The 24,446-nt window shown below is 49.2% G+C and overlaps 1 protein-coding gene across 5 annotated transcripts; it reads left to right on the forward strand.

The window, feature by feature from the left end:
• Positions 1 to 1,099: 1,099 nt before the first annotated feature.
• Positions 1,100 to 23,842, forward strand: dtnbp1b (dystrobrevin binding protein 1b). 5 transcript variants are annotated; one of them, XM_018727236.2, is made up of 4 exons: positions 1,100 to 1,585; positions 20,463 to 20,618; positions 22,854 to 22,997; positions 23,478 to 23,842. In XM_018727236.2, the coding sequence occupies exons 1-4, from the start codon at positions 1,495 to 1,497 to the stop codon at positions 23,687 to 23,689; spliced, it is 603 nt and encodes a 200-aa protein (XP_018582752.1). In that variant the 5' UTR covers positions 1,100 to 1,494; the 3' UTR covers positions 23,690 to 23,842. The 5 variants fall into 5 exon arrangements, with proteins under 5 accessions (XP_018582752.1, XP_018582754.1, XP_018582755.1 ...); XM_018727238.2 differs by having other exon boundaries at positions 23,508 to 23,842; XM_018727239.2 differs by having other exon boundaries at positions 22,863 to 22,997; positions 23,508 to 23,842.
• Positions 23,843 to 24,446: the final 604 nt, after the last annotated feature.

Genomic DNA, 24,446 nt, shown 5'->3' on the forward strand with positions numbered 1-24,446 from the left:
CCTCCCCTCGCTGGTCCCCGTGCGACAAACTCCAGACCGTGTCGGCCCCTTCTCTTGCTACGTACGGTTTAAAGACAAAATCAGCAAACGCCCTCTAATATCCCCATCGCTTAGTTTTCGTTTAGCCGCATTGCCATTTTCATTTCACCGTGATGAAAAACTGATGCTCGTAGTGTAACCCCAGAATTCCCCATCTGTTCCCTCATTACTGCCACCTGAGTAGGGATTAGCAAGTGGAACAATTAGCGTATGTGTCATGTCCCCGAATCAGGACCTGCTTGTGATGGGAGGATGTGATGTAATGGTTATCAGCGCCGCCCTTGGGCTTGAAGGGCCCGGGTTCGAATCCTACCTCCTGCTGCAGCACCTTTGAGCAAGACACTTACTTTATATTGATACCGTAAAAATCGCTGTATGTAGCTTAACGTTGCGAGCATTAATTTCGGCGTCAGCTCGATAAATTAACGTGCGATGGTGGTCTCGTGGAGTCAGGATGGCACGGTCATCTTCCACAGAAAGCCTTCCCGTCTTGCCCACAGACCACTCTGTAGTTGGACAGGAGGTTCTCCACGGAGCTGCGGTACAGCAGATGTAGCCATGAGCATCAGCAGATAATTTGAAGACTCATTGAGGACGTTGTGTCCTACCAAAAATCTGGTACACGGGGTATGTTCCTCTATGCAAATGACGTATACCTGTTTATCTGCGAGCGCTCCTGTTCCTTTTTGTGCGCGTTGGCCCTTAGCCCCTTGGCCAGAGTGTGTGTGTGTGTGTGTGTGTGTGTCTCACAGCTCACGGCCCCCTCTAGGGAGTTCATACACAGGCTCCGTGACGACATCGCAGTGCTGGCCCACGCTTCCCGCTCGGGACCTGTGTGTTTCATCAACACCGCAGCTGCGGAGGCTGCGGGGGCATCTCTTCTGCCAGCGTGAGGAACACACACTCTGGGGATCAAAGGTCAGGGAAGGGGGAGCTGTCATTAGTGCTCAGAGACACACGCTGCGTCCTTGGGCTGTCAGGGCTGTGCAGCGTTACTGCCGAGAGTGGGATTGCACAACAGGAGTGGGCCAACGCGGCCTCGACGCGGAGCGGCGCTCCAGCTGGTGCTTGTTCCTACCCCCCTCCCCGCTCCGCCGGATGGAAGCTCCCCCCAGCCTGGGCCCGCCGAGTGGTACGTTCCCAGCTACTACAATCGCTGCCGATGTAGCAGCATCTCCACAGCCCAGCCTCTCGACGGGCGGCTCCGCAGCAGCCCCCCCCGCCCCAGAGCCTGGCCGCGGCGGCGTGTGCGCGACTGACCCAGCGAGAAGGAGCGAGCGAGCGAGCGAGAGAGAGAGAGAGAGAGAGAGAGAGAGAGAGAGAGAGAGAGAGAGAGAGAGAGAGCGAGCACGCGTGCTGTGTGGGCCCCGGAGGATGAGCGTCGGCCAGCCTGCCCTGTGACCTGGAGTTCCCACGGCGCCCCTGGCTCTGCGTCCCGCTCCGCCTCGCTCCGGGATGTCGTCCCCGGGTTCTTCTGACAGCGCCACGCGGGACTCCTGTACGTTCTCTGCTCCTTTCCCTTCTTGCGTGCGACGGACTTGCGCAGGTCTGTGTGTCCCTTCTGTGCATTTTCTTTCCCCCCCTGCGTGTTTGGCGAATCGCGGCGGCCGGGGCGGGTTATCGGCCGCTTTGCGCTGCCGTCTGGCGTCAAAGTGCCAGTGGTGCCAAGCGGGAGAGTCGGGGTTCGTGACTCGGTCTTTCTGCCGGTCGTCACAGAGACGCCGGAGCCTCGCGAGGCTGCAGAGCCGCCCGTCTCCACGATCCCTCTTGCCCACAGGCTGAGGCAAAGAGCTCTCGTTGCCATGTCATGCACACCGTTTACCGCACTCCGCAAAAGCTTGTGAGCGCAGCCCGCGTGCAACACATGACACTGTCATTGTAGGGGGTTGTCAGCTGTTGCACAGGACGTGTTTGCGCCCCTGCTGTCCCCGTATAAACTGAACCATGTCGGCGCTGTTTATTCTGGCAGAAAAGGCGACGCTCTTCGGGTTCTTAATTACTTTGCTGGTGCTGCAGAAAAACATGATGTGAAATTAAATAGGAGAAAGTCTTGCCGTGCTCTGTTTGCTCACACGGCTTTTTTCCTTTTTGCCGATCATTCCCGAGCACAACGGGCTGGAGGACGGCGGACAGGCTCCGCACTCAGGGCGGAGGCAAGGGAAGAACATTCTGGCTCCCCGTGATCCCAGGAGGCGAGCGGCCCCTGGGATCGACAGCGGCCGAGCTCGCTTGTATCGATCCCGTCGGGTGGAACGTGCTCCCATTTACGGCTTTTGTTGCCGCCGTAACTCCGTGGCCTCTCCGGCTCTCCGATTTCCCTTCTGTAGCTCACGCCGTGAAGTTGCGGTCCATGTGGAGTATTAATTACCGACCCCCCTTGGCCGGCTCTGAGCCCGCGCTGAGATTTTTAATTAACCTGAGATGGAACCTAGGTGCGCATCGCGACTGGCTCGGAGCGACAATTCGTTGATGAGATCCCGCCAGACTCGGTGTTCCTGACGACTTTTGACATCACCGCCCAGATTAGCGTTCGAGCAATGGGAGGTCTTAGTGAAATAAGACACCTGTCCTTCCTCTGTGTATCCCCACCGCCAGCAAGCTCATACTCAAGCGGCATGGGAAAAAGTGGCCCTTCGCAGCTGCTGAGCCACTTCGGGCATAGGTTCGAATCTGGCTCAGGGTGTGCAGAGTATGGATGTTCACAATTCAAAGACCTGTGCCGAGGAAGGAAGTGGTAAATCATTTCCGTTACCTTATCTTACCAGGAATTCCATGCAAGTGATCACTATGAGCTGAGCTTGACTGGAAGGCACCGTCCCTGCTCTGCCTGCTCCCTCTAAGGTCTGTGCATGGAAGTCCTGCCAACAAACGCCCCGTTTCCATGTACTTTGAGGTGATCCTGTCTGGCTGGATGCAGCACAGTGACAGCGTGCTGAGCGTAGGAGGCGGCGGAGGCACTCTGCATGGTTTCCCAGAGGGAGGTGCGCAGCGAAGGAGTCAGCGGTGCTGCGGCACGTCCCCGCAACGCCCCCTCGGCCCTTGGCTCCCGCGGTTCCGCCAATCAATCGACCGTCGAAATCGAGCAATCGAGAAAATTGCATCTGCTGTGGCACATTTCTGTAAACAAGCTGCCACGGAGCGCTCTACAGGTGATCTTCCCGGGGGAGTTAAACCAAACAAAAGACTAAACGGAGCGCAAAATGAAACTGGCCAATATGGGAAAAACGCAGAATTATTATTTGACCCCGCGAAAAAGGTGACCGAGTACAACTCCCGCGAGAACGGCCGCACAAAAACGAGTGCATTTACGCGGGGCCATGTTTTGCTCTGTGTTGCAGGGGACGTGTCGACCCGGAGATCAGGTCTATCTGAGTAAAACGTTAATTGCAGCCAGGAAACGACTCGCTTTTGCAAAGCATTAATTAGAGAGAATATCCAAGGGGCAAATTTCTCCTTTTACCTGATGAAGAGCTCCACTTTGTGAAGTAATTGCTTCACGATGTTGACCTGCGGCGATCGTGTGTGTTTGGCGCTTGGGTTGGATTCGATAGAGCGGTGTATGTGCGGTACATTCAGCGAAGGAGGGTTAGGGGGCAGCAGTCAGTGGATCTGTTTACCGCGGTCTTGGCAGGGTTTTTACGGCCCCAGCCACCCTGCGGAAATGGGCTTGATGTTCTACCAGACAGCTACTTTTCCTCGCCCTCAAGGCGAGCCGTCTGCTCAGTTCATCTTCCCTCGAAGCACGGAGGGCCCGGCGAGCATCTGGCATGAGGGCTGACGGTAGCCTCATCGCGATGAGTCGTTGGTTCGGCCGGCGTCAATCGCGCATCGGCAGCGATGAACTCCTGGCCTTAAGAACGCTCTCGCCGGGTAAGAAGGGGTAAACATGTTTTTTGCTGCCATCACACTATCTTGCTTTGTGGTCCAAGGGAAGGGGGGGGTGGCATTAACCCGAGTTCCCTTTTGCTCATCTGCTGATAATAGTCCCTTGACTGTGAGCAGCTAAGGAAGGGCGGGATGTTAATGAATGACCGTTTTGCACATCAGCGCGCACTGTGCGCTTTCATAAGGTTACTGTAGCGGGCGTTCAGTTTGCCTGTTTGAACAAGCTTGTGGAGCACATTCCGGTCCGTCCCCTGAGGGTGTGACGCCAAGGGAGGCAGATGGAGTCACAGGGAGCGCAACGAGATCAAGAGCCCCCACCCACCACCGCCGCAATATCAAAGTTGGATCAGAAGAACCGCGCCTCTGGTGCCGCTGCCTTCACGGGGGAGAACGGCGGGTGGTTCTTTCTGCTTGAGAAGAAAGAGGAGAGCCACAGTCCATAGCCTGGCCACTTCAGCCCCCTGGTGCCGGGTGCCCGTTCCCTCTCTGTGAGCTCCCAGGGTGCGTTCGCTGTGGAGCTCGCGCCGCCTCGGTCAGGGCGGCGAGGTCTTCGTGTGGAGAGCAGAGCAAACTGTCTCAGTGCACCGAGAATACAGGGAGGGGGGAGAGTACTGCGGAGTATCTCACTGTGAAATTACCACAGCGGTGCGCTGCTGCCATCTCCATAGCCCGCATTGCAAACCGCTTTTGAAAATGAGTCGATATTCAACTCATTGCTGGGAAACTGCGATGGTGATGATCGTGAAATGATCGTGGTTCGCGCCACAACGAGCGCCGTGTTGTAAATAATCGCTTTTAATACATGTACAGGAGGTAATTGCTTTTCTATGGTAGCTAAGCAGCATTGACTCAGGTTATAATAACTTTGATTAACACAATTTAGTTTGCGCGGCTGACGCTTGATTGAGGCCGTGTCCTTGCTCATAAAAAGGAATCATTTTCTAGACTCATTTGTTTTATAATGTAATTGATTTTTCATTTCCGTGAAAAGTTTTGCTCTGCGCTGCAACACAAAGCAAAAGTGAAGCCGACGCTGTGATTTTGGTCAAATGCCAGTTGTGCAAAAGGAACGTTTTTAATCGGTTTGTAAGGCACATCAGTGGTGCTAACGGTGAAATAGTGACAACCCGTATAAATGTTCACGCGCATCTCACATCTGCGCGGAAGAAGCGTCGTTCACCTTACTGAGCAGAACTGTCCGGGAAAAATAACTGAAGGAGAAAAGTTAAGAAAAAAGCAGTTTGCGTATTACATTTACAATGATTCATTTATTGCATTTACTGTCAGGGAATTAATGAAATTCGTGGCATAAATGGCCAAGATAAGATCCATAAATGGCGTGCGTTATATTTCTTTCAATGACTGACTCACAAGCTGCCTCCCGCTGCGAGCCTCCAGAGGGGTGAGTAGAAAGACCCCCAGACTGGGCGGGAGGGGAGCGGCATGAGGAGCCATTATCCATTCATGAGCTCGCAAAGTGGCCTCTCTGGCCGGAGGGGCTGACCGGCTATGCCCCCCAACCCCTCTCACAATAGGGCTCTCCATGGGCCTTACGCTGCATCCAACTTCATTTATCATTCCCTTCATCACAGCCTGGCCGATAGCAGCCTGTTGGCATGGCAACGGGAATGTCGGAGGGGCTGTTCGGGGTGGGGCGGAGCCGGGTGGGCCCTCTGACCCCTCTGGGGCCTACCGGGAGCCGGGGGAGGGGGCAGGCGTGGAAGCGGATCTGTTGTTCGGGAGCACTCTGAGCGAAGGTCCAGGGAGATGGTGCAGCTGAGCCATTGAGATGCAAAGCAGATGCCATTATCCCCAGAAACCTGCACACTCCAGCTTACCGATTCATTCTGTCCCCCCCCCCCCTGCCGTGTACAACCAGCTGCTTCCTGGCACTATTCAAGTCAGGCGCGTGGCTCATGGCTACAACATGGGTTTCTCATTTCGTGGGATCGGAACTTTTTTCTCCGATAAATCCGGAAGCGGGACCCACTTCATTGTCGTCAGTCATTCAACAGACGGAGGTCCAGTCCTGGGGTTCCGTCAGCGGGCGCGTCTCAGGTGCATTCGCCCGCTCCGGCCCCCGGAACGCGAGGCTGGCCCCCCTACAGCACTGGCCAGGGGGAAGGGGCTCTTCATCACATTCGCGGTGGAGAAATGAGTCATGCGCGTATCCCACGCAGCCTCACGTTACCGGCTGCCACGGAAACGGCACCAACAACGCAGGATGCTTCCCTGCGCTCCCATCGGACAAACCAAAAAAGTCAGAACGGCGCGTGTGTTTGAACACCCGGCCACCGAGACCGAGCTGGATCCGTCGCTCGGTTCGAACGAATTATGAACTGTCCGCACCTTTTCAGCATAGAAAACGGGGCGCTGCAGATGATGCGCGTGAGTCAGGCTCGCAGCGGCCCCGCTGTCCCGGTGTGGTGAGATGAACCGCAGCGTTAGACGGCGAGGAAGATAATAAGGAATTCACCCCCGACTCGCCCGCCGCCTTCTGTTTACGGTCAGCGCCTGTGTGGAGGAGCTGCAATTACGCCCACTTCCTACGCGACCCTTGTAACCGCATTATCTTTTAACAATTCGGCATCCGCCGCCTTGGCAGCCCACTGCCTAAGTGGCGGTCATGTGCGAGACGGAGACAAGACAGCGAGCCAGAGACAGAAGGAGGGTCGGAGAGACACGGCAGCTAATTGCTTATAAAGCTGCTCTTTTATAGGATCCCTGCCAGAAGGAGTGTAAAGGAGAGGTGAGCTTTTCTTCACGGCCGTCGTTCTGCTACCTGTAAGGGCCCTATTTATGTTTGGTGAAATTATGTAATATAATATAGTCTATATTGATGGCTCCTTCCACTTGCTGAGTGCTGCTGTCAAACACACCACCCAAAGGGCGGCGGTGAGAAGAGTGCGTGACGGCGTACTGCTTTATAGGGAGCATCCCCTAGCGTGGCCTTCTTAGACGGGCTCCGGGTCCCCTCTCCGGCGGCGCCGACAGCCCCGCGCACGTCAACCGCGTGAGCATCCCCGAACGCAACCGCCGGCGTTCGCGCACACGCCCGCTTCGGGCCCCGATGCGATGCGTCTGCGTCGAGAAGCACGTCACCGCGCGCGCTCTCAAATGCGAAGTGACATTCAGGTTGCTGGACCTCAAGGAGAATGTCCTATTTTTAAATGTTTTCCTTTTCAGGTTTAATTATGTCTCTCGGGCTTCAGGGTTCAGTAGGAAGACAACTGGCTTTTTATTATCTGGGAAAACCTTCAAGCAATTCTTGGAAGTCTTTCAAATATATATGCCAAGAAAGAAATGTTATATTAATAATATATTTATATACTTTCTATTAAATTTTATTGTGCGTATAGATACTATGCGGCATATGTATCGAATTAAGTATTACTGTCACAGTTAGTTGTTTATCCAGCTTTGTTTCCTTGTATATTTTCCAACTGCTACTTTACTAGTGTTGAAGCTGTGAATAAACCCATTGTCAGATTTTGTTTGTCTGGGCTGGAAGATGTACGGCAGTGTGCACAATGCCTGTTGTCCCCGGTGGTCTTCTTTCGTGATCTCTGCCGGGAAAATTCTTTCTTCCTTTCTAAGGAACATAAGAACTGTTTGAAATCCCAGATTCACATAATGAGATATTCATACAATACATGGAGAAATATACATAACATTAAAATTCATGCTCGGAGAAGCGTGCACGGGAGGGAAAGGGCGGAGATGTGCTTGCGGACATGTTCAGAACCGGGTAATCCGTGCGTTTGGATGCCCCGGGAGTGTTTGCGGGGCTCCGCGGAAGGGTGTCGGTGCTGAATTTTTCAGGAGGAGGACAGTTCCTCAAGCGATCCGTTTCAAAGGTCACGCTCAAGATGGAGTTTGCATCATCTCCGTGTGTTCGTGCAGGCTTCTTCTGGCTTTCAAACAGTGGCCCTTAGGGTGTATCTGTATGAATGAATATCTATCTATATGTGTTTGCGTCCAAACCCTTCCTCCACAGCCTACGTGTGGAATATGGCGTGAAGCAAGTGCCACGTCAGGCTTTTAGATATATGAGGAAGAGCGTTGAGTAAATCCGGTGCCACCTTCACTCCTGTGCTGTGGGATATTCCGCCGCAGTAATTAAATTGTACCCTTGTTTGTCATATAGCGTCTTCTCAGTTGCACTTGGAGCTGATTTTAACTGCGTCGCTCGTGGAAGCTTCTTATGAATTTAACGAGTGCTTCTATCGCTGGATCGGAGCTCTTCCAGCACGGGTTAACAGCAAGGACTCTGTGAATGCGTTTCGTCTCGTGAACGGATTGCTGGAGCCCGCAAGAGATCTTCAGCCCCCTACCCCATCGCCACGTCTCGATCTGTAATTACCGCACCAAATTATACATCGCATCCTATTCTTTAGGTGTCTTTGTTCACAATAGGAACTCGCAGAACGTTTTCATAAGGCAGGCTTTCGGATTTGCGCCCCGTTTGCTTTCAGTCGTCATCCGAAACGGTGTCGCACCTGAATCGGGCTCCCTGCGCGGTCGATGGGAAATGAGGGCCTCTACCGCACTCAGCTATTGTGTGCACAAGGCACGTTGTTAAATTAAAGGTTAGCTAAACCGACTGTGTCACAGGCAGCCGCCGCCACGTTTATTACTGCCGAGTGATTTTTAAATCTGCCGACTTCTGACTTCCAGCGATTCTCTGTTTGTTTCTTTTTTTCCCAGCATTTGAATTAATTATGTGTGTTTCACAGACTGTTGCTAATGGGGGTCCACAGAAATGTACTGCGAGTGATGGAATGCGCAAGCCTATCCATTGCAGAAAACAGAGGCCACTTCAGCACCTGGATAAATTGTGGCCATTAAAAATTTGGCTGCCGCAGCACACTTTGCGATGCGGACAACCGGGAGCGCGGAGCTGCATTTAAAGCTTAATGGGTATTGATAACACGCTCCTGGTTCAGATGCAGATTTTTTTTTTTTGATGCAGGACATGGCGTGTTTAAAATGGGAGAGAATGGAAAACGGAAAGTGGAAAACGGACAGCGTGCAGCGCCCTTTGATAGTCGGAGAGCTTTCCTGTTACCCTCCGGCTGTCCGGGCATCCGTGAAGCTCACCGCCCGCTCATGTCACCCATAGCACGGACCCCCTATGTCACACTCTCTCCTGCGTGTGCGCTCACTCAAGAAGGACTGCATCCTTGCTTCCCCATGGCCCCCGGTCCTCCAGGGAGTCCAGAGGCAGGCTGCACGCGGGACATCTGTGTCCCCTGACACGACCTATAACACGCACGAGTGCCTAACGCACACATCTTTTGCATGTTCCCAAAGGGCGGCAGCGCGTCCTCTCTGCGATCCGAAGACAGCGTGTGCTTTCACAGTGCAAGTAATAACAGCGGCCTGGTGCTAAGTGTTTGGCTGAAAATGTGAAAAATTCAGGCAGCGTCGCCGTGCTTCGTCAAAGTGTGTGGCGAACCATTTTTTGCGTAGAAGCGGCAGAGATGCATGAGCTTATCTAATAAGGCCAGAATGGAGGCCGCAACGCAGGCCCCAAACACTGTAGAGCACCAAGGCAAGTCAGGACTGTAAAAATACAGGTATAAGACTGCAGATAGAAAGTGTGAAGGCCAATAAAGAGCAGCACTGACGACCGAACTGGATCGGTCCACTTTGGTAAAAGCCTCGGGAGAAGAAACCGGGCGTGCTGGGCTACTCAGTCCGAGGTGAGTCTGATATGAAAACACAAACGTCACATTGTGCAGCAGACGTAAACGCAATGAGGGGTAGACAACAATTCTCATCTGGGCTTCGTGAGAACTGTCGCGCGAAACATAGGGGCCTGGGACGGCTGGACCCGAGTGCAGCGCCGTTTGTCCGGAGACGAGGGATGAGGCGAGTTCTCGGTGTCGGGGACGGGCGAAGGGTCGGTCGATCGGCGAACGGGACGGGAATGAGGATCCGTGGACGTGGTCGGGAAACGAAGCGAAGAGTCAGAAACCGTAGGACGTGAACAAAGAGCTAGCGATGCTTGTGAACGAAGAGTCACGAGAAAGGGCGGTTGTCCCTGACGAGATTCCGCAAAGATCTGGGAGTTGCGGAGCGTCTATTAAAGGGTAGGTGCTGAACTGGAGTCAGGTGCTGTCAATTGAGTTGTGGGCGTGGACGTGACAAGAACATGTCCCGGCATTAGCTCTTAGCATTTAGCTCCAGGCGAGCAGCCCCTGGATGTGAAGAACGAGGCCGCAAATGTGCCGCCGGCCGCCTGTCCGTGCCCATCCTGTTCCCAGCATTGCAGAGGGACGCGGGTCGTGTGTGCGCCACCATTAAGTCTCCAAAAGCCCCCTAAGTTTGTTTTCCCATAGAGCACAGCAGAAAACCTTCAGAAAACTCAATCAGCCTCAACATTGTTTTTTTTTTTTGTGCAAAATAAGGCACATTGAATTTGCATTTTCGTCTGCATGTTTGTGGAGGTGAGAGGAACATGTTTTACGCCTAGTCTGATTATCACATTGGGTGTGAAATTTAAAGCAGAATTTGATGTTCACGACTGTCCTATGAGACTGAAAAAAACCCTTGAAGAAGGTTTCTCCAGTATAGGTTTGACATTTATCGAAATTATTTGGTTTTTAACAGTTTAGAACTATGGTGGAATTTGATATTTTAGTGTTCCTGTGTTTTGATCTCTTTAAAAATTGGATCGAAACATAGCTAAGCATAGTTGAACTGTATCTGACATATATTGCAACGGCAAACTTACTCAGCTTTACGCTAGAAGACTGTAAGAAGGACTTACGGGAAATCAGTAGTGAAACAGCCCACACCAGCACGGTCGGACTTTTCTCCAATGAATGATTAAGCAGAGAAATAAAGGTTACCAGTGCTTTTCTTCCACAGAACATATGCAAATGTAATTTCCAATGTTCTGCATTCTGGTAAGTTGGGCTACGTGGCTTTTGGTTGGGCGCAACCTCCTTTTATTCTCTTCTACGCTCTGGTCTTTGCCGATCCATTTAACTGGACCGACGCCACCGCAATCTTTGTTCAGATGGAGAAAGTCCCACATCTGTGTCCGGGGACTCTGTAGGACCACTGCAGCCTTATTTATAGAGCTTTTTTTTGGCAGGCGGTGCTACTTGGTTTTAGTTTTGATCAGTAATGCAAAGTTTGAGCACATGCAATCTAGAGCACATGCAAAAATAGCTTTCAGAAAAATTGATATACAATTAAATGCCACAGTGCTTTGAATTGTAGGTCTCTGCTGCTGAAAAAAAAAACCTGGGAATACTGTGTCACACGTTTAAGAATAAGAACACCCTCAGAGAGGGTGTGAGTGTATACCAGGGCTGAGACCAGACACATGGGGGAAGAAATATTCATCACCTGGTAGACTTTGGTAAACATTGTGCCAATGGCCCCTCGGCACCATCCATGGATGCCACCGCAGTACTTTCCAAGGAGATGCTGGGATTCTGAATATGTGCTTTCAGTCCATTGCAGGAGTATTTGACACATAACCCCAATGTGGTAGCCATAGCAGTGTGTGGTTTTGTCTTGCAGTTATTTTCTGACCCTGTCATCCAGCTTCCGTCCATCCTGCTCTGCTTTCCTCAGCTAACAAACCAAAAAGTGAAATGAGGGCAGGCTACAGCCTTCCGAATCTGTACGCTTTAACATGATTCCACTGCCGGCTGAAGCATGTGGTCGCCCTCCCACCTGGCACCTTTGATTTGCTCCTTTGGAAATCATGGGAAAATTGAGGGCTGCACTAGGTAAGACATGTGCGGCACCGCCAGGTGTCATTGGAGACTTCTATGCCTGTTATTTGTTTCCACTATAACCATTTAGTACAAACCAGCTATCTGTGAATCATCACAGGCATCAGACAGCCGATAGAGTTTGTACAGTGTTTTTGACAAAAGGGACCTCAGAAGCACTTTCCTTCTTACTATGCGGGGCTGTCGCTGTGAGCAAAGCGGCAGTGATGTCAAGGCCTACATCCCTTCCCTGGATCCTTTCTGCTGGAAGCAGCTCATGAATAGCATACAAAAGACCAAGAATGATGAACGTACAATACTGAGAATGTGCAGAGATACATTTCTCTGCTTTAGAAAATTAATAAGAAAACCTTTAATTTGCTGGTGAAGAATGATTACTGCTAGAGAAAGCTAAATGAGGAAATCAATGCAAATGAACCAACCTGTTTTGTGTGAGTGTGATATTTGTCAAAATGACTCTAGTTAAGGATTGCTGCAAGGAACGTGTGCTGTCGAAGAGCAAACTGGAGTTTGCGAAAACAAAATTTTTGGAGGAGAGACCATACCCATGGCCATGCCCAGATGTCAGTCAAACACAATGTATAATAAATGCCCACTAACTTTTACACTCTGGCATGTTTTCTGCAAACCCACAACCAAATCCCTATGTCCACCTTGCTTTTGCACAAAGTGTCCTATGGGGACTCAGCATCTTCGCTGGATAGTTGGTACAAGCCGTCCAGCGGAGGCCAAGATGGAAATTTCACTAAAGCCAAACACATGATCACAGTCTAATCCTTGGAAATACCGGATGTGAGAATGTGGTCAGTGGCGTTTGGATGGCTGTGTGCCTGTCTTTGTCCTACTTGTCCTGGCGAGCGTTGGAGGAGCACACTAGGGGTTAACAGTATTCCTGCCATTGCTCTTCTTGTCTCTGTTGTTTTGCTGCTGTGGTTCTTGACACCTTCCTCTACGTCTGACTCACAGCTGAGTTGGAGTTTCGGTCTCTGCGGTGGCCTGTACAGCCGAGTGTGTCTCTCCGTGACCAGCCCAACGGCTCTGCTCAGATTCGTAACGGAAGGCCCGTCCATCGGCTTTCTGAACGTTCTCGTAGGACTGGAAAGTGTTACGTGGCCCGTGGAGAGCAGCCCTCATTCATTTGCCCGGTCGACCTTTTCAACAGCGTGGCACCCACTTGTGAAATACAAAAGGCAAGAAATGACAGCAGCATTTCCCTCGAGATTCGCAGGGCTTTCGCATTAATCCAGCAGTGCTGCTGCCTTGTTAATTTGTTCTTTAACGAGGACGTCTAAATGTATGTCTGGGACAGAACAGGTCGTGTCACATTTTCGAATGTCGTATTTACATCATGACATTCACATCAGAGTTTCACAGAATCCGTTGCAAATTTCTTCTTCTGAAGCCACCCTGACCGGCTCGAAAAGCGAAGCAAAGCGCAGGTGCTCTTTTTCTACATGGACATTTTCACCTGGAGTCCGCGGCATCGGAAATATTGACCGATTTCCTGGCTTTTGCGGCAGAGCTTAATGGATTTATGTTTATCGTTCCCTCAGCAATTTATCCCTGGTCTGTGGATGAACGATTGCAACAATTAATTTAAAGATGCCTCAGAAACACATAAAGAGCAACCTATTGATTACCAAAACAGTAAAGGTCACATTTAAGGTCAAATGTGTATATGACTCACTTGAAGCACTTCATTCAAGTGGTATGAACACTTTTCACTTATTGTGGCTAAGGTCATAAAATATTTGCAATAACTACTAGATGGGGCTGTACCAGACATGGAGGAGACACATTAGGCTTGCTGGAACACCCACCAAATGTAATGCTCACGAGTTCGGTGAGCTTGGCTAGAAGGTATGCTATTCCCAGAAGACCTCGGTATTTCTGTTCCAGCGAGTGATTTGCTTTATTCAAATATTCTGCGGTACAATTAAGAGAAACCAATATGGATACAAGGGTCTTAATCATGCATTTTCCCTCCAGGACCATCCAGTTTGCTAACAATCTGAATGTGAGGGAAAATAATTCCTGATCCTGCTGTCCGTGCAGGATTGTGCGTGGCCGCGATCAGGCCGTGAATCAGTTTCTGCCTGTAAGGCGGTACTCCCACGCACCCCAGCAGTGCGCGCGCACACGGTCTGCGATCACACGCATCGGCTTCAGCAGAATGTGAAATATGCAGCTCGAGAGGAGTGCACGAAGCCCGCGCTCTGATTGTGGACAGGAGAGAGGGCTTAACTGCAGCACCAAAACTGCTCGGTGTCTCCTCAATGGGGTGGACGTTTGTAAGGAGGGCTTGCAAGCTGGGGCTGTTGCTCACTGATCCTTAGCAGCTATGCCACCAATCCTCCCTAACTCCACCTCAAAATCACATTTACTCATATCTTCAACTGACACTTTTCTCCAAAGCAACATTAAGATATTTGCAATTCTTTACCCATTTATACAGCTGGGTAACTTTACTGGAGCAATTTAGGGTAAGTACCTTGCTCAAGGTGAGATTCAAACCAGCAACCTTTGGGTGCAAAGGTAGCTATTCTAGCCACTACGCAACAGGCTGCCGCTGACTTAGAGCCCATTTATACAGCTGGGTATTTGTACTGGAATAATGTCTGAGTCAGTGCCTCTTGACAAAGGGTACTACAGCAGGAGGTGGGATATGGACCCAGATCTTTTGAGTCCAACTCACTATTGTGTGGAATAACTATTTAATTACAAATAGAAAAGAAACTTCTCAAAATTCCAGTCTTAACTGGTAGCTGGTTGGAATTGATTTTTTAAGGCAGTTTCAGGTCCTTTGGAGTTTCAATAATGAGACAAAAATAAGCTGAAAAAAGGTCCATGACATTTCTGAAGAGTCTCCCCACATGTTACCCCATTGCAGATAGCCACCTGGCTGCAGTCTCTCCACCATGCCTATTTTAAGCCCACTGTCCCTTAACTGCCTGTGCTCATAAAGCAGACCTTCCCAAACCTCCTGAATAGAGGTATTCCAGAAATTTCCACAGCGGAAAAAGAAGAGCACCAAGGGTGAGGGAATGCATACAACTAAGGTATGTATATACCGTCAAGTCAATCCTGACTGATAGCGACTATTCGCGTGGTTTTCATGGCAAGAGGGGAACGGAAGTGGTTTGCCATCGCCTCCCTCCGAACATATGCCGGGGTGCAAACACAAGGAGAAACACGTAAATTTCACACACCCTGAGCAGGACTCAAACCCTGAACAGCTGTGAGACAGTGGTTTACCTCTGTGCCACCATGTCCCCCACAAGTAAGGTATAATTGAGTAAAAGATGTAGTTGAATGCCATACAGTGAATAATATAGTAAGTGAATAACAATTACATCCAAATTGTAATGACATAAGGAAAAGTACATAATAATGTAACTGTGAACAAAGTAATGAGACTCCAACAAACCCAAGTGAATAATGGTAAATATGGTCAAAATATGTTTCGCAGAAGAAACACTGAAAATATTCTTCAGGTGCCACTTGTTGAGCAAGGGAAAGCCATCCACACTTCAGAGAGCAACATGTTAAAGCGCACGGTTACATGCTTTAATGCCTGCCCCCTGTATGTCGTGCTCCGCTTTTGCGCTATCGATTTGTTTCCGTCAGCCTGCATCCGGCGCGGGGCATTAAACAAACGGGATGAAGACGGATGCCCTTTGGTTACCGACTCGTGCGGCAGTATTTGCCGATAACGTACTCCTCGGTTCTGTTCGTCACGAGGCGCACAGTTGGGGGATTCAATTAATCCTCATTAAATCTCGTCGCCGGATGACCGCGTCTATGCTGAGTTAATTCCCAGTTTACTCAGCGCGACCGTGTTTAGGGAAGCCGATCAGAAGACCACAGGGAAAGGTCGTAATTCGTCCAGTTTAGCCTGCGCTGTGCCGGCACATCACTTCGGCTGCGAAAAAGGCCTACAGAATAGCGTGGCCCTTCGCTCTGCGGCACCGTACACCCGAGGTGCGTCCCGCTCACACGTTATTGATCCTGCGTGCGAATCTGGCCTCTGAACTCTCTAATCTAAGTCTGCTTGAACAGATATCCCACTGGTGCGGAGAATCTGATTTCCAAACGTGCCCCAAAGGAGGACGTGACTGGCATTAATTGTTGCCGTGTCTGTTCAGACTGTTAAGTAGATTTCAGTGAATTGAGTTCAGTCCTGCGTCGAATGGGCCGGCGGAACGACTGCAGCAGAACCGCGATGGATTAAAGATAGAGATTTCAGATAGAAGAGCTGGCACCCACGCTACCCCTTAGACTCTTCCCTCCTCGGACTTCTTTATCTTTTACTCCTATCAGTCGTGCAGCAGTAAATCCTCTGCTCGGAGATCATATTCAGAGCAAATAAGCAGCGGCAGAGCTGCTGTCAAACACGGAAAATGAAGGATGTGGAATAATGTCTTCGCTACCATCACTTTCTGATAGGAGCGCACGTCACACATGGATCGAGGTGTCACGAGCCCCGTCAGTCTATTCGTGAGCCACTTGCTGGTGGCCTGCGCTTGCGTCTTTGAGGATCCCAAAGGAAATGGGTGTGTGGGAAATGCCACCGAATCACAAGGTGTTGGAGATGAAGATGTTTGCACGGTACAGTTATTTTACCGTGCTCTATTTTTTCCTGACCTTGCTCTTCTGTGTCATTCAGCTGTGACTACACACGGAATATGAAATTACGTTCCTGAAGAGTCGATCTCTTTAGATGTTTCCTATAGACACGGGCAGGTCATTGGTATCCCCAGTGTGTCTGCAGTTCTTCTTTGGCCTTGTTGGAGAAGTGTGGAGGGAGAAGTCAAGAGCCAGGGCTTGAAAAAAGGAGAAGCAACTTGCAGGCTCCACCCCCTCACTCCATTCCGTAAAAATCCACACCAGCTACCTTTCGTTTTGTCGAGAAGTACTTTGAAGTACCAGACACACAACATCATACTTCGCCCATGAGTTGAAGCAGTCAAACTGAAAACGTGTCGTTCTATCATGGACAGACACTGAGGGAATCGCAATCACAGCAGGAGCCGAAAGTAATGCCTGCGAAGCAGGGATTGAATGAAGAAAGTACATTTATGAGGGACTGGACAGTGAAAAATATCTGTGATTTGGGAACCTGCTGGTAGAATTTAGTTTTTTGTTCCTCGTGTGGGCCTATGAACACAACCTCAGTCAGAAGGACCCCTCCATGAATTTTCTTTCGCTCAGTGAAACTTCTATGCCATATTCCAGCAAGCCTGCCTTACTTTAATATTATAATCACCTTTGTGTGAAATGCTGTTCTATCCCAGTTATGTCTCAGCACTAGATTGACAGAAGAAGGTTCTGACACGTTATGTGGGCAGCTATCGACCTAATGGTACAACCCACGGCGCACAGTTGTGTAAGGATGTTTATGTAAGTGAATTCCATTTTGACATTAGGTTTAAGCTACTGTAATAAGAAGTCAGTTTGCTCTTGCATGATTATCCCGGTTAGCACAGGCAAGCAGTCTTTCTGTGTTTAGGACATATGGTGAAGAGGCAGAAGAGTGCTTTATTCAAAGCAATGTTTGCCGGAGGTTTTGGAAGTTCATGTCCTGGCAAGGCCTCCAAGCGATTGCTGTGCCTTTATTGGAATGTTATTGTTAGTACCAATATCTTTTAGTGTGTGCAGAAGTGCTACTGTACCGATGTGGTCGGCTGGTATCTTCAATCTTCTAAATTTAATAATCCATTTTTCTCTCCACTGAACAAAACATAGCGAGTTGAGAAAGAGGGGGAAAAGTGCACCCAGCCCGGTTTCCGTTTTACTTACCAAAAAAGAAATATACAAACAGAGGCAGAGGTGGAGAAAATCATTGTTCTTGTGGTAAATTTGTGCTGGACTGAAACAGTTCAGGTTATGAAACCAGCATTATTAACATTCTCTTACTTTTTTATACTAATTTATCTTTATGTATTCTCTGCTCGCTATGTGTATTACCATTAGACTGATGTTAAACTCATCAATGGTAATGATCGATTAAATTTGTTTTTGAGGTTCATTTTAACGTGAAGTTCTTGGTGGATAAATGATGGACAGTCATCGTATACATTACCTTCTGGTGAGGTACATTTGGGAGCTGCAACTGCTGGGTGGCATCTTCAGGATATCCCATAGGCTTGTGGGGTGAGCGAGGAGGAGACCAACTGGAGACCAACTGGAGACCAAGTCCGCCATGAGAAAAGCCACTTGTTTGACACAAAAACACAAAGGACTAGCAGGATGTTGATGCCCAAGGAGACCTTGGGCGTGGGGGCATTGATCCCTTTTTACTTGCCATGACATTTAGACTCACCTGCACTGGCTCTGTCCTCATCCAGAGTGCATGGGCTGACCTTTGACCCCAGGAAGGTGCGGTTCAAGCACTACCCGCAGAGATGTTAGGACTCCCAGATGAACAGTAAACGCACCCTATGGATAACTGTCAAAACTGCGATTCCTCTTCATCTGTTGATGTAGTTTGAAGTGGCATTTCATAACTCTTCCCAACACTGACAACAGGTGGACTGATACATGGATTCATATGTCAGTTTCATACCTTGTAATTATTGAGAGATAAGTGTGAGATGAATGTGAGGATGATGCTGGGAGGAAACACACGAAGACTGCGGAACGCTGTCGGCGTAACTTGCTTTTTAAACTTTGTACTATTGCCATGTCCTCAGTCCGGCACCTGGAACGCTTCTCCTTTATAAGTCCATTTTTTGTACGCCTTCTATGTTAGCGAACAGGCCAGCTGTGCGTTAGCCTCTACATATTAGCATTTAGCTACGTTAGTCTCTAGCTTCACGTTAGCTCTTAGCAACATGTTCATCCGGCCTTACAAGTTAGTCTCTTGCCCCTGAACGTATTTCAGCCCCTCAGAAGCTCCAGGAAGTGGATCCCAGGGACAGGCAGACAGTGTGTTGGTGCACAGACAGACTCTTCTCTCCATGGAGAAGGTTTAGATACTTTAATGAGGCAGTGAGCAGCAAGAGAACAGTTGTGCGAGCAAATTACCGCATGGCGGATCCAGTGTGTCAAATCTGTCCGGCACAACGAGTCCTGTAAGATAGGTTTAGCGCTGCGTCAGTTCGATTATAGCTTTCGGCCTACTGCATACAACAAACGTTCCTTTGTCGAAGAACTGTGCGTGATAATCGTTAAAAATAACAAATGCGAAAGCTGTCGAGTGAGCCTGCAGCTCTGGTTGTCCAGCCTGGCAGCAGCGGCATTCCGATGCTTCTGAACTTTCTTCGGTGATTTTTAGGCTTTCCGTTACACTCCAGGGTAAATGGATTCGGCATGAATCTTCAATCTTGAGTCTTACTCGGGACCCCACACGAAGGTACGTTGCTGTCCTGCTTTCCTTAACTCCTTAAGTTTGGCATCTGAAGGCTGGCAGTTTCCTTTGGCTTCTTACAGGAAAGTGGAGTGACTTCTGGCCGCTTGCTGTTGTGACATTTTCATTTTGTTAGGCAAGACATGAGAACGATAAGTTAATCCTCAAATACTCATCTCCGACTTAAATCAGCTACTTAAAATTCACTTGTCTTAAATGCATAACATGAATTAAATAGAGCAGAACTTGGGCAAGCAATTAACTGAGATCTGAACAACATTCAACAGTCAGTGAAGGCTGGCTGTAAGACACTGTAAGGTGAGGGACATATTTGTATTAAACATCATCTTTGATTGTTTAATTTGGTTATATTTATCTAGTTTTCGCCAAGTGCGGATTTGAGAAACAAAATATGGGACAGCAGGTGGCATAGTGGTTAAACCTGTCATGATGTAGTTGAAGGACCTAGATTTGAACCCATCCTGCTGCTGTAGTACCCTTGAGCAAGGTACTCTACTCATCCTGAATTAGTACACTAAAAATTACCCAGCTGCATAAATGAGTAAATCACTGTAAGCAGCTTAACATTGTCAGTTGTTTTGGAGAAAAGCATCAGCTAAATGAATGGATAAAAAATGATTTGGGTGCTGCTGCTGCTGTGTCAGTGGAACCTCACATTAATCCAGCACATTTCCACAAACACCCCAGCCCAGGAGGAAGTGCTGAGGACCAAAAATGCTGACCGACAGCTTGGCCGACGCTCACGTTGTCTGAACACACTCTCACCTTTTAATGCCATTTCTACCACATCTGGTTTAACTGGAGAGGGTCCCGTCTCTGTATAAAACAGAAAAGGGAGCTGGATGGGAGTCTGATAGGATTCTAAAACCTTATTCTCACTTCCCAGAAGGTCAGAGAACAGTAACTGCTCCTAGCATCTCAGGTTTATTTACAGCCTTTAATATGTGGAGCTACTCCAAGGCCATGGTTTGTGTTATTTCTTACATAAATATTATGTTCAGCTTCATTTTGGCTTTGTGAAAATTGCGTCCGTAGCATCTGCACTCTAAACGTTTGTCTCCTGAGTGGCTGCATGCCTTCAACAGCCTCTTCTTAGGGAAATCTCCTGCCCCGATATGGAACCGTGAGCCACTGCACTTATAAGGCATTTGATGGGTCGTTTCTGGAAATGGAATTAGTCTCTCGCTTTTCCTGTGGCAGTAGATGGAGTAAATTTTGAATTAATGGTTATTCAAATTTTGGAGATGTTCTAATTATGTCCCTATGAAAGGCCTGCTTCAAATTATCTTCACGAAAGACCGCATCCGCATTACATTTATGTTGCAGATGACTCAAAATCTATTTTAATTGCACTATGTACACTTTTTCTAAATGTACTGATATGTTGAAGTGAACGCCCGTGCCCCCTGCAGCGGAGTTGGACTCTGAGCAGGAGCAGAAGACACTGGACACGGAGCAGGCTCAACAGATCAAGCTGAAAGAGAGGCAGAAGTTCTTCGAGGAGGCCTTCCAGCAGGACATGGAGCAGTACCTCTCAGCAGGGTACCTTCAGATCACCGAGAGGAGAGGTGAGGAGGGTGCAAGGGTTCACAACGAAGAGACAAGGTTCACAGCGCTGTCTTTAGCTGTACCATGGCTCAATTCCAAAGGGTATTTTGCTTTAGAAGTAATCCATTTCGGCCCTTCAGGAGCCAATCCGGGTTTATGCCGTCTTGTGTATCTGAGCACTTTGAGATGTTAAGTTCTTGACTCGCATTAGTCCTAGCATCTAGGAAGCCAACAAAGACGCTTTTCTGAATGTTCGTTCTTGCCCTTTCGTGTGTTTTTCCTCCTAGCTTTCTGGGGAACGCTAGAAGAGGAAGGAGACATTTCTAGTGCCACAGTAGACTAATTCAGTCATCAGAGAACGCTTCTTTCTCAGCTCAATTAACACACACCAGAAAAGTCGACCAGAAGCATCGTGTTATTTCTGAGAGGTCGCAGAGGGCTAAAGATTGAGTTTAACAGGTCATTTGAAGGTCAAACAAACTGCTCATGAAAATACAGTACCTAGAAAAAGTATTCACCCTCCGGACTGTTTTATTTTTTGTTGTTTCCCTGCATTGAATCAGGATGGATGTAATTACTTTTTTGACACTCATTAACAGAAATACTCGAATGCCAAAGTGAAAACATATTTAGAATACACACACACACACACACACGATCTCTATTCAGCCTCTAAAAACAATTAGTTGTACTTAGATATGTAGCAGTAAATGGTGTGAATATTTATGCAGTTATTCAATATTTATCATTTGGGTAATTCAAAACTGATTTTAAACTGTTTTGCTGTTGATGAGTGTCAAAAAAGCCCAATTTAATCCATTGTGATTCAATGTTGTAAAACAAGAGAATGAGAAGTCCAAAGAAGTGAATTCGCTCCACCGCCCCCTGGAAACTGTAGCTGCAGTGTTTCTAGGTAATCATGTGTTTTCTCGACAGGTAACAAGAGACATTGCCGTTTCTGGAATTTAGGGTAGGAAGGTTAAATTTAGTGAGCAGTGAAAGTTGCTGGGTTGCATCTCAATAGGTGTCCTATGGAAGTACCTCCGAGCAAAGTAATTTGGCAGAAATACTATGATAAATATGCTGCATAAAAGGGTAAGTCATAAGTCTGTCTGAAGAGCAGAGTATGCCGAGCAATAACAATGTATAAAAACAATAATCATTTCAGATCTCTTGCTCAGGCCTCGGCTAAGGCAAGGCGTTGCGTCGCTGAGCTAACAGCTGCCTCTCTCTCCCTGTTGCGCTCCACTCGACGGGGCGGCTCGCGCTCCCTCTGAGGTACGCTCTCAAACCGTGTGATCCTGCAAAGCTGTTGCGTACATGTCGTGCCGCTCGTCGTGCTGCACTCTGTGTTTCTCAAGCATGCGCAAAGAAAAGTGATGCCGGATGTAGCGAGGAGTCGAACGCTTCTCCGCACTCACGTCACCGTCCCGTTAGCGGGCACGGCAGCACATCGGCGCACCGGAACCCTTTAACGCTGAAAGCAGCTTGTTGAGTGACAGTCTCCATGTGTCTCGTCAAAAAGAGGCACATGCCGAGGAGGGCCGTTGCCATGGCAACCCAGGCAGAAACTCCTCTTGGGGGGGCGGATGGGAGGGAGCCAGCAGCGGGGACCACCTGGCGCACTCCGTGCCAGCCGCCCATCTGTGTGGCAGGAGAGATGTGCGAACAACCATCTTGGCACCTGCAAGTGCTGTCAGTCACCGGGGCGGGGCGTCGTTCCCTGCACCGTCCGCGTCAGAACGGCACGCCACCCCCCCGTTTCAAAGCATGGCTTCGCGTCGTTTCACAAAGCCTGTGTTGCCCTTCTGGAAAAGGGGCTCAAGCTCATTTTTGTGTCATTTTGCTTTCCGGGGTCTCGAACCCTTGTCCTGTAAAGGCCCAGCAGAGCCAGCTGTATACGTAGGGGCCCCTTCAGGACCAGGGCTGGAGAACCCTGCCACTGTGTTTGTCGGTGTGGCACCAGACTGTTGCTGTGACTGCAGCTCATTAGTATCGCCCATAGTCGGTCTCACTCTCATCCGAGACACACACACACACACACACACACACACACACACACACACACACACACACACACACACACACACACACACCACAGCCCTCTAAGGGGACAAAATTATTAAAACAAAGGCTGAATTATGTCAGCCCCCATCCCCCTTAGAAACACCAGCAGGATCGAGTCCCTTGCTGGATTCAGGTCCTCGTGTCACGCTGAAACATCAGTGATTCTGGCTGTTTGTGCCATTTGGCAGAACCGATAGGAAGCATGTCCTCAATGGAAGTGAACGTGGACATGCTGGAGCAGATGGATCTGATGGACATGTCCGACCAGGAGGCCCTGGACGTCTTCCTGAACTCGGGAGGAGAAGACAACAGCGTGGCCTCGCCGATGCTGGGTACGAGCACCTTAGCACACCAGCGGCACTATGGCGTGTCACTCGGGGAAAGCTCACACTTACCGCACCGCTACTTACCTCACGCACACTAATACTACATCTGGGCAGCAGGTGGAGCAGTGGTTAGAGCAGTTCCCTTGCAAGTGAATGACCCAAGTTTGAATCCTTGCTCTTGGTGTAGTTACTCAGCTATGCAAATGGATAAATCATTGTAAACTTACGATGCTACGTTTAAATTTAAAATTGCCTTGTATAAAGGCATCAGGTAAATACTGCTTAATAGTTATAGCAATAGATACACACCAAAGACTTATTTCTAGTTATACATGCATTGTGTCGACTGTTGTCAAGTATTAAGACTACATTGGAAGGCATTAGTGCAGCACTACCGTATCGTGACTATTCTTCAGACAAAGGTATCAGAGAATAAGTTAATAATAATAATAATAATGAGGGGGAGTCAAACGGATGTCCCTGCAGGTCAGGAACCGGAGCCTTTCCCGCCCACAGAGATCACGCTCCAGGTGCCCACGCAGGCCGAGCTGCGGCACAAGCTTTCCTCGCCATCCTCCTCCTGCAAGCACTCGGGCAGCCAGGAGGCCGGCGAACGTCCCGCGGTGCAGCGGGACGGGGCCCTGGCTGAGAGGGGGGCTGTCGAGCAGCCGGACGACAGTGACTCGCGGGCCACGTAAACGGCGACGCGGTGACAATGAGCTTGCTGTGCAATCTGTGTTTTCGGATTTTTCTTTTATATTAAAAAGTTCTGTCTTGTATCTAATGCTCAACAGTATTGTGTGGTAATTACAGCCCATCCATATCTCAGATTGTTTAACAATAAATTCTTCCTTCCCAAGCTGCTCGTTTGTATTGAACACACTTGGCACACACGTAGCCTGCGGGAATTGTGGCACGTGCACATATATTTTAATTATCGTTACGCACCAGGTGTTATGGTAATAGCTTAAAAACACATTCGTGTCCAACTGGGAAACAATATTAAACCTGAGAGACAGGATTTTCTCAAACAGGGTCTGGAAATTCAAGCTGCCAAGGATTTTGAGTCTTTTATAAATTATGGAACACAGGGTGGCTCTGGGCTTCATTGGAGGGAAGCAAAGGACCCGGGTTCGAAGCCCAGCTCCCTCTGCAATTTGGGGAGGGGTGAGGGCCTTTCAGTCGATTCCAACTGATGGCAACCGGCCGTGTGGTTTTCACGGTAAGGGAGGGTGCAGGAGTGGTTTACCACTCGCCGTCTCCGTTGTCCTTGGCTTGCAAACACCGGGAGAACACGCTACTCGAACCTCTGCATAAACACATCCCAGGCACCGTAAAGCACATGCATCACCGCTGCACCACTGAGCTGCTGAATTAACTCTTGTGAAAATCACCCAGCTGCATAAATGTGTAAATCCCTGCAAAGTACATTACGTACACAAAGAGCGCAGGTCA

The sequence above is a fragment of the Scleropages formosus genome, chromosome 23 (genome assembly GCF_900964775.1).
Source record: "Scleropages formosus chromosome 23, fSclFor1.1, whole genome shotgun sequence".
Classification (NCBI taxonomy): Eukaryota; Metazoa; Chordata; class Actinopteri; order Osteoglossiformes; family Osteoglossidae; genus Scleropages; species Scleropages formosus.

Excerpts from the sequence above, each read along its gene's own strand:
- dtnbp1b (XM_018727236.2), top strand. The coding sequence starts at position 1,495 with ATGTCGTCCCCGGGTTCTTCTGACAGCGCCACGCGGGACTCCTGTACG. Across the intron at positions 1,586-20,462 it reads CGTGCGACGGACTTGCGCAG|CGGAGTTGGACTCTGAGCAG; the intron begins GTCTGTGTGTCC and ends TGCCCCCTGCAG. Across the intron at positions 20,619-22,853 it reads TCAGATCACCGAGAGGAGAG|AACCGATAGGAAGCATGTCC; the intron begins GTGAGGAGGGTG and ends GCCATTTGGCAG.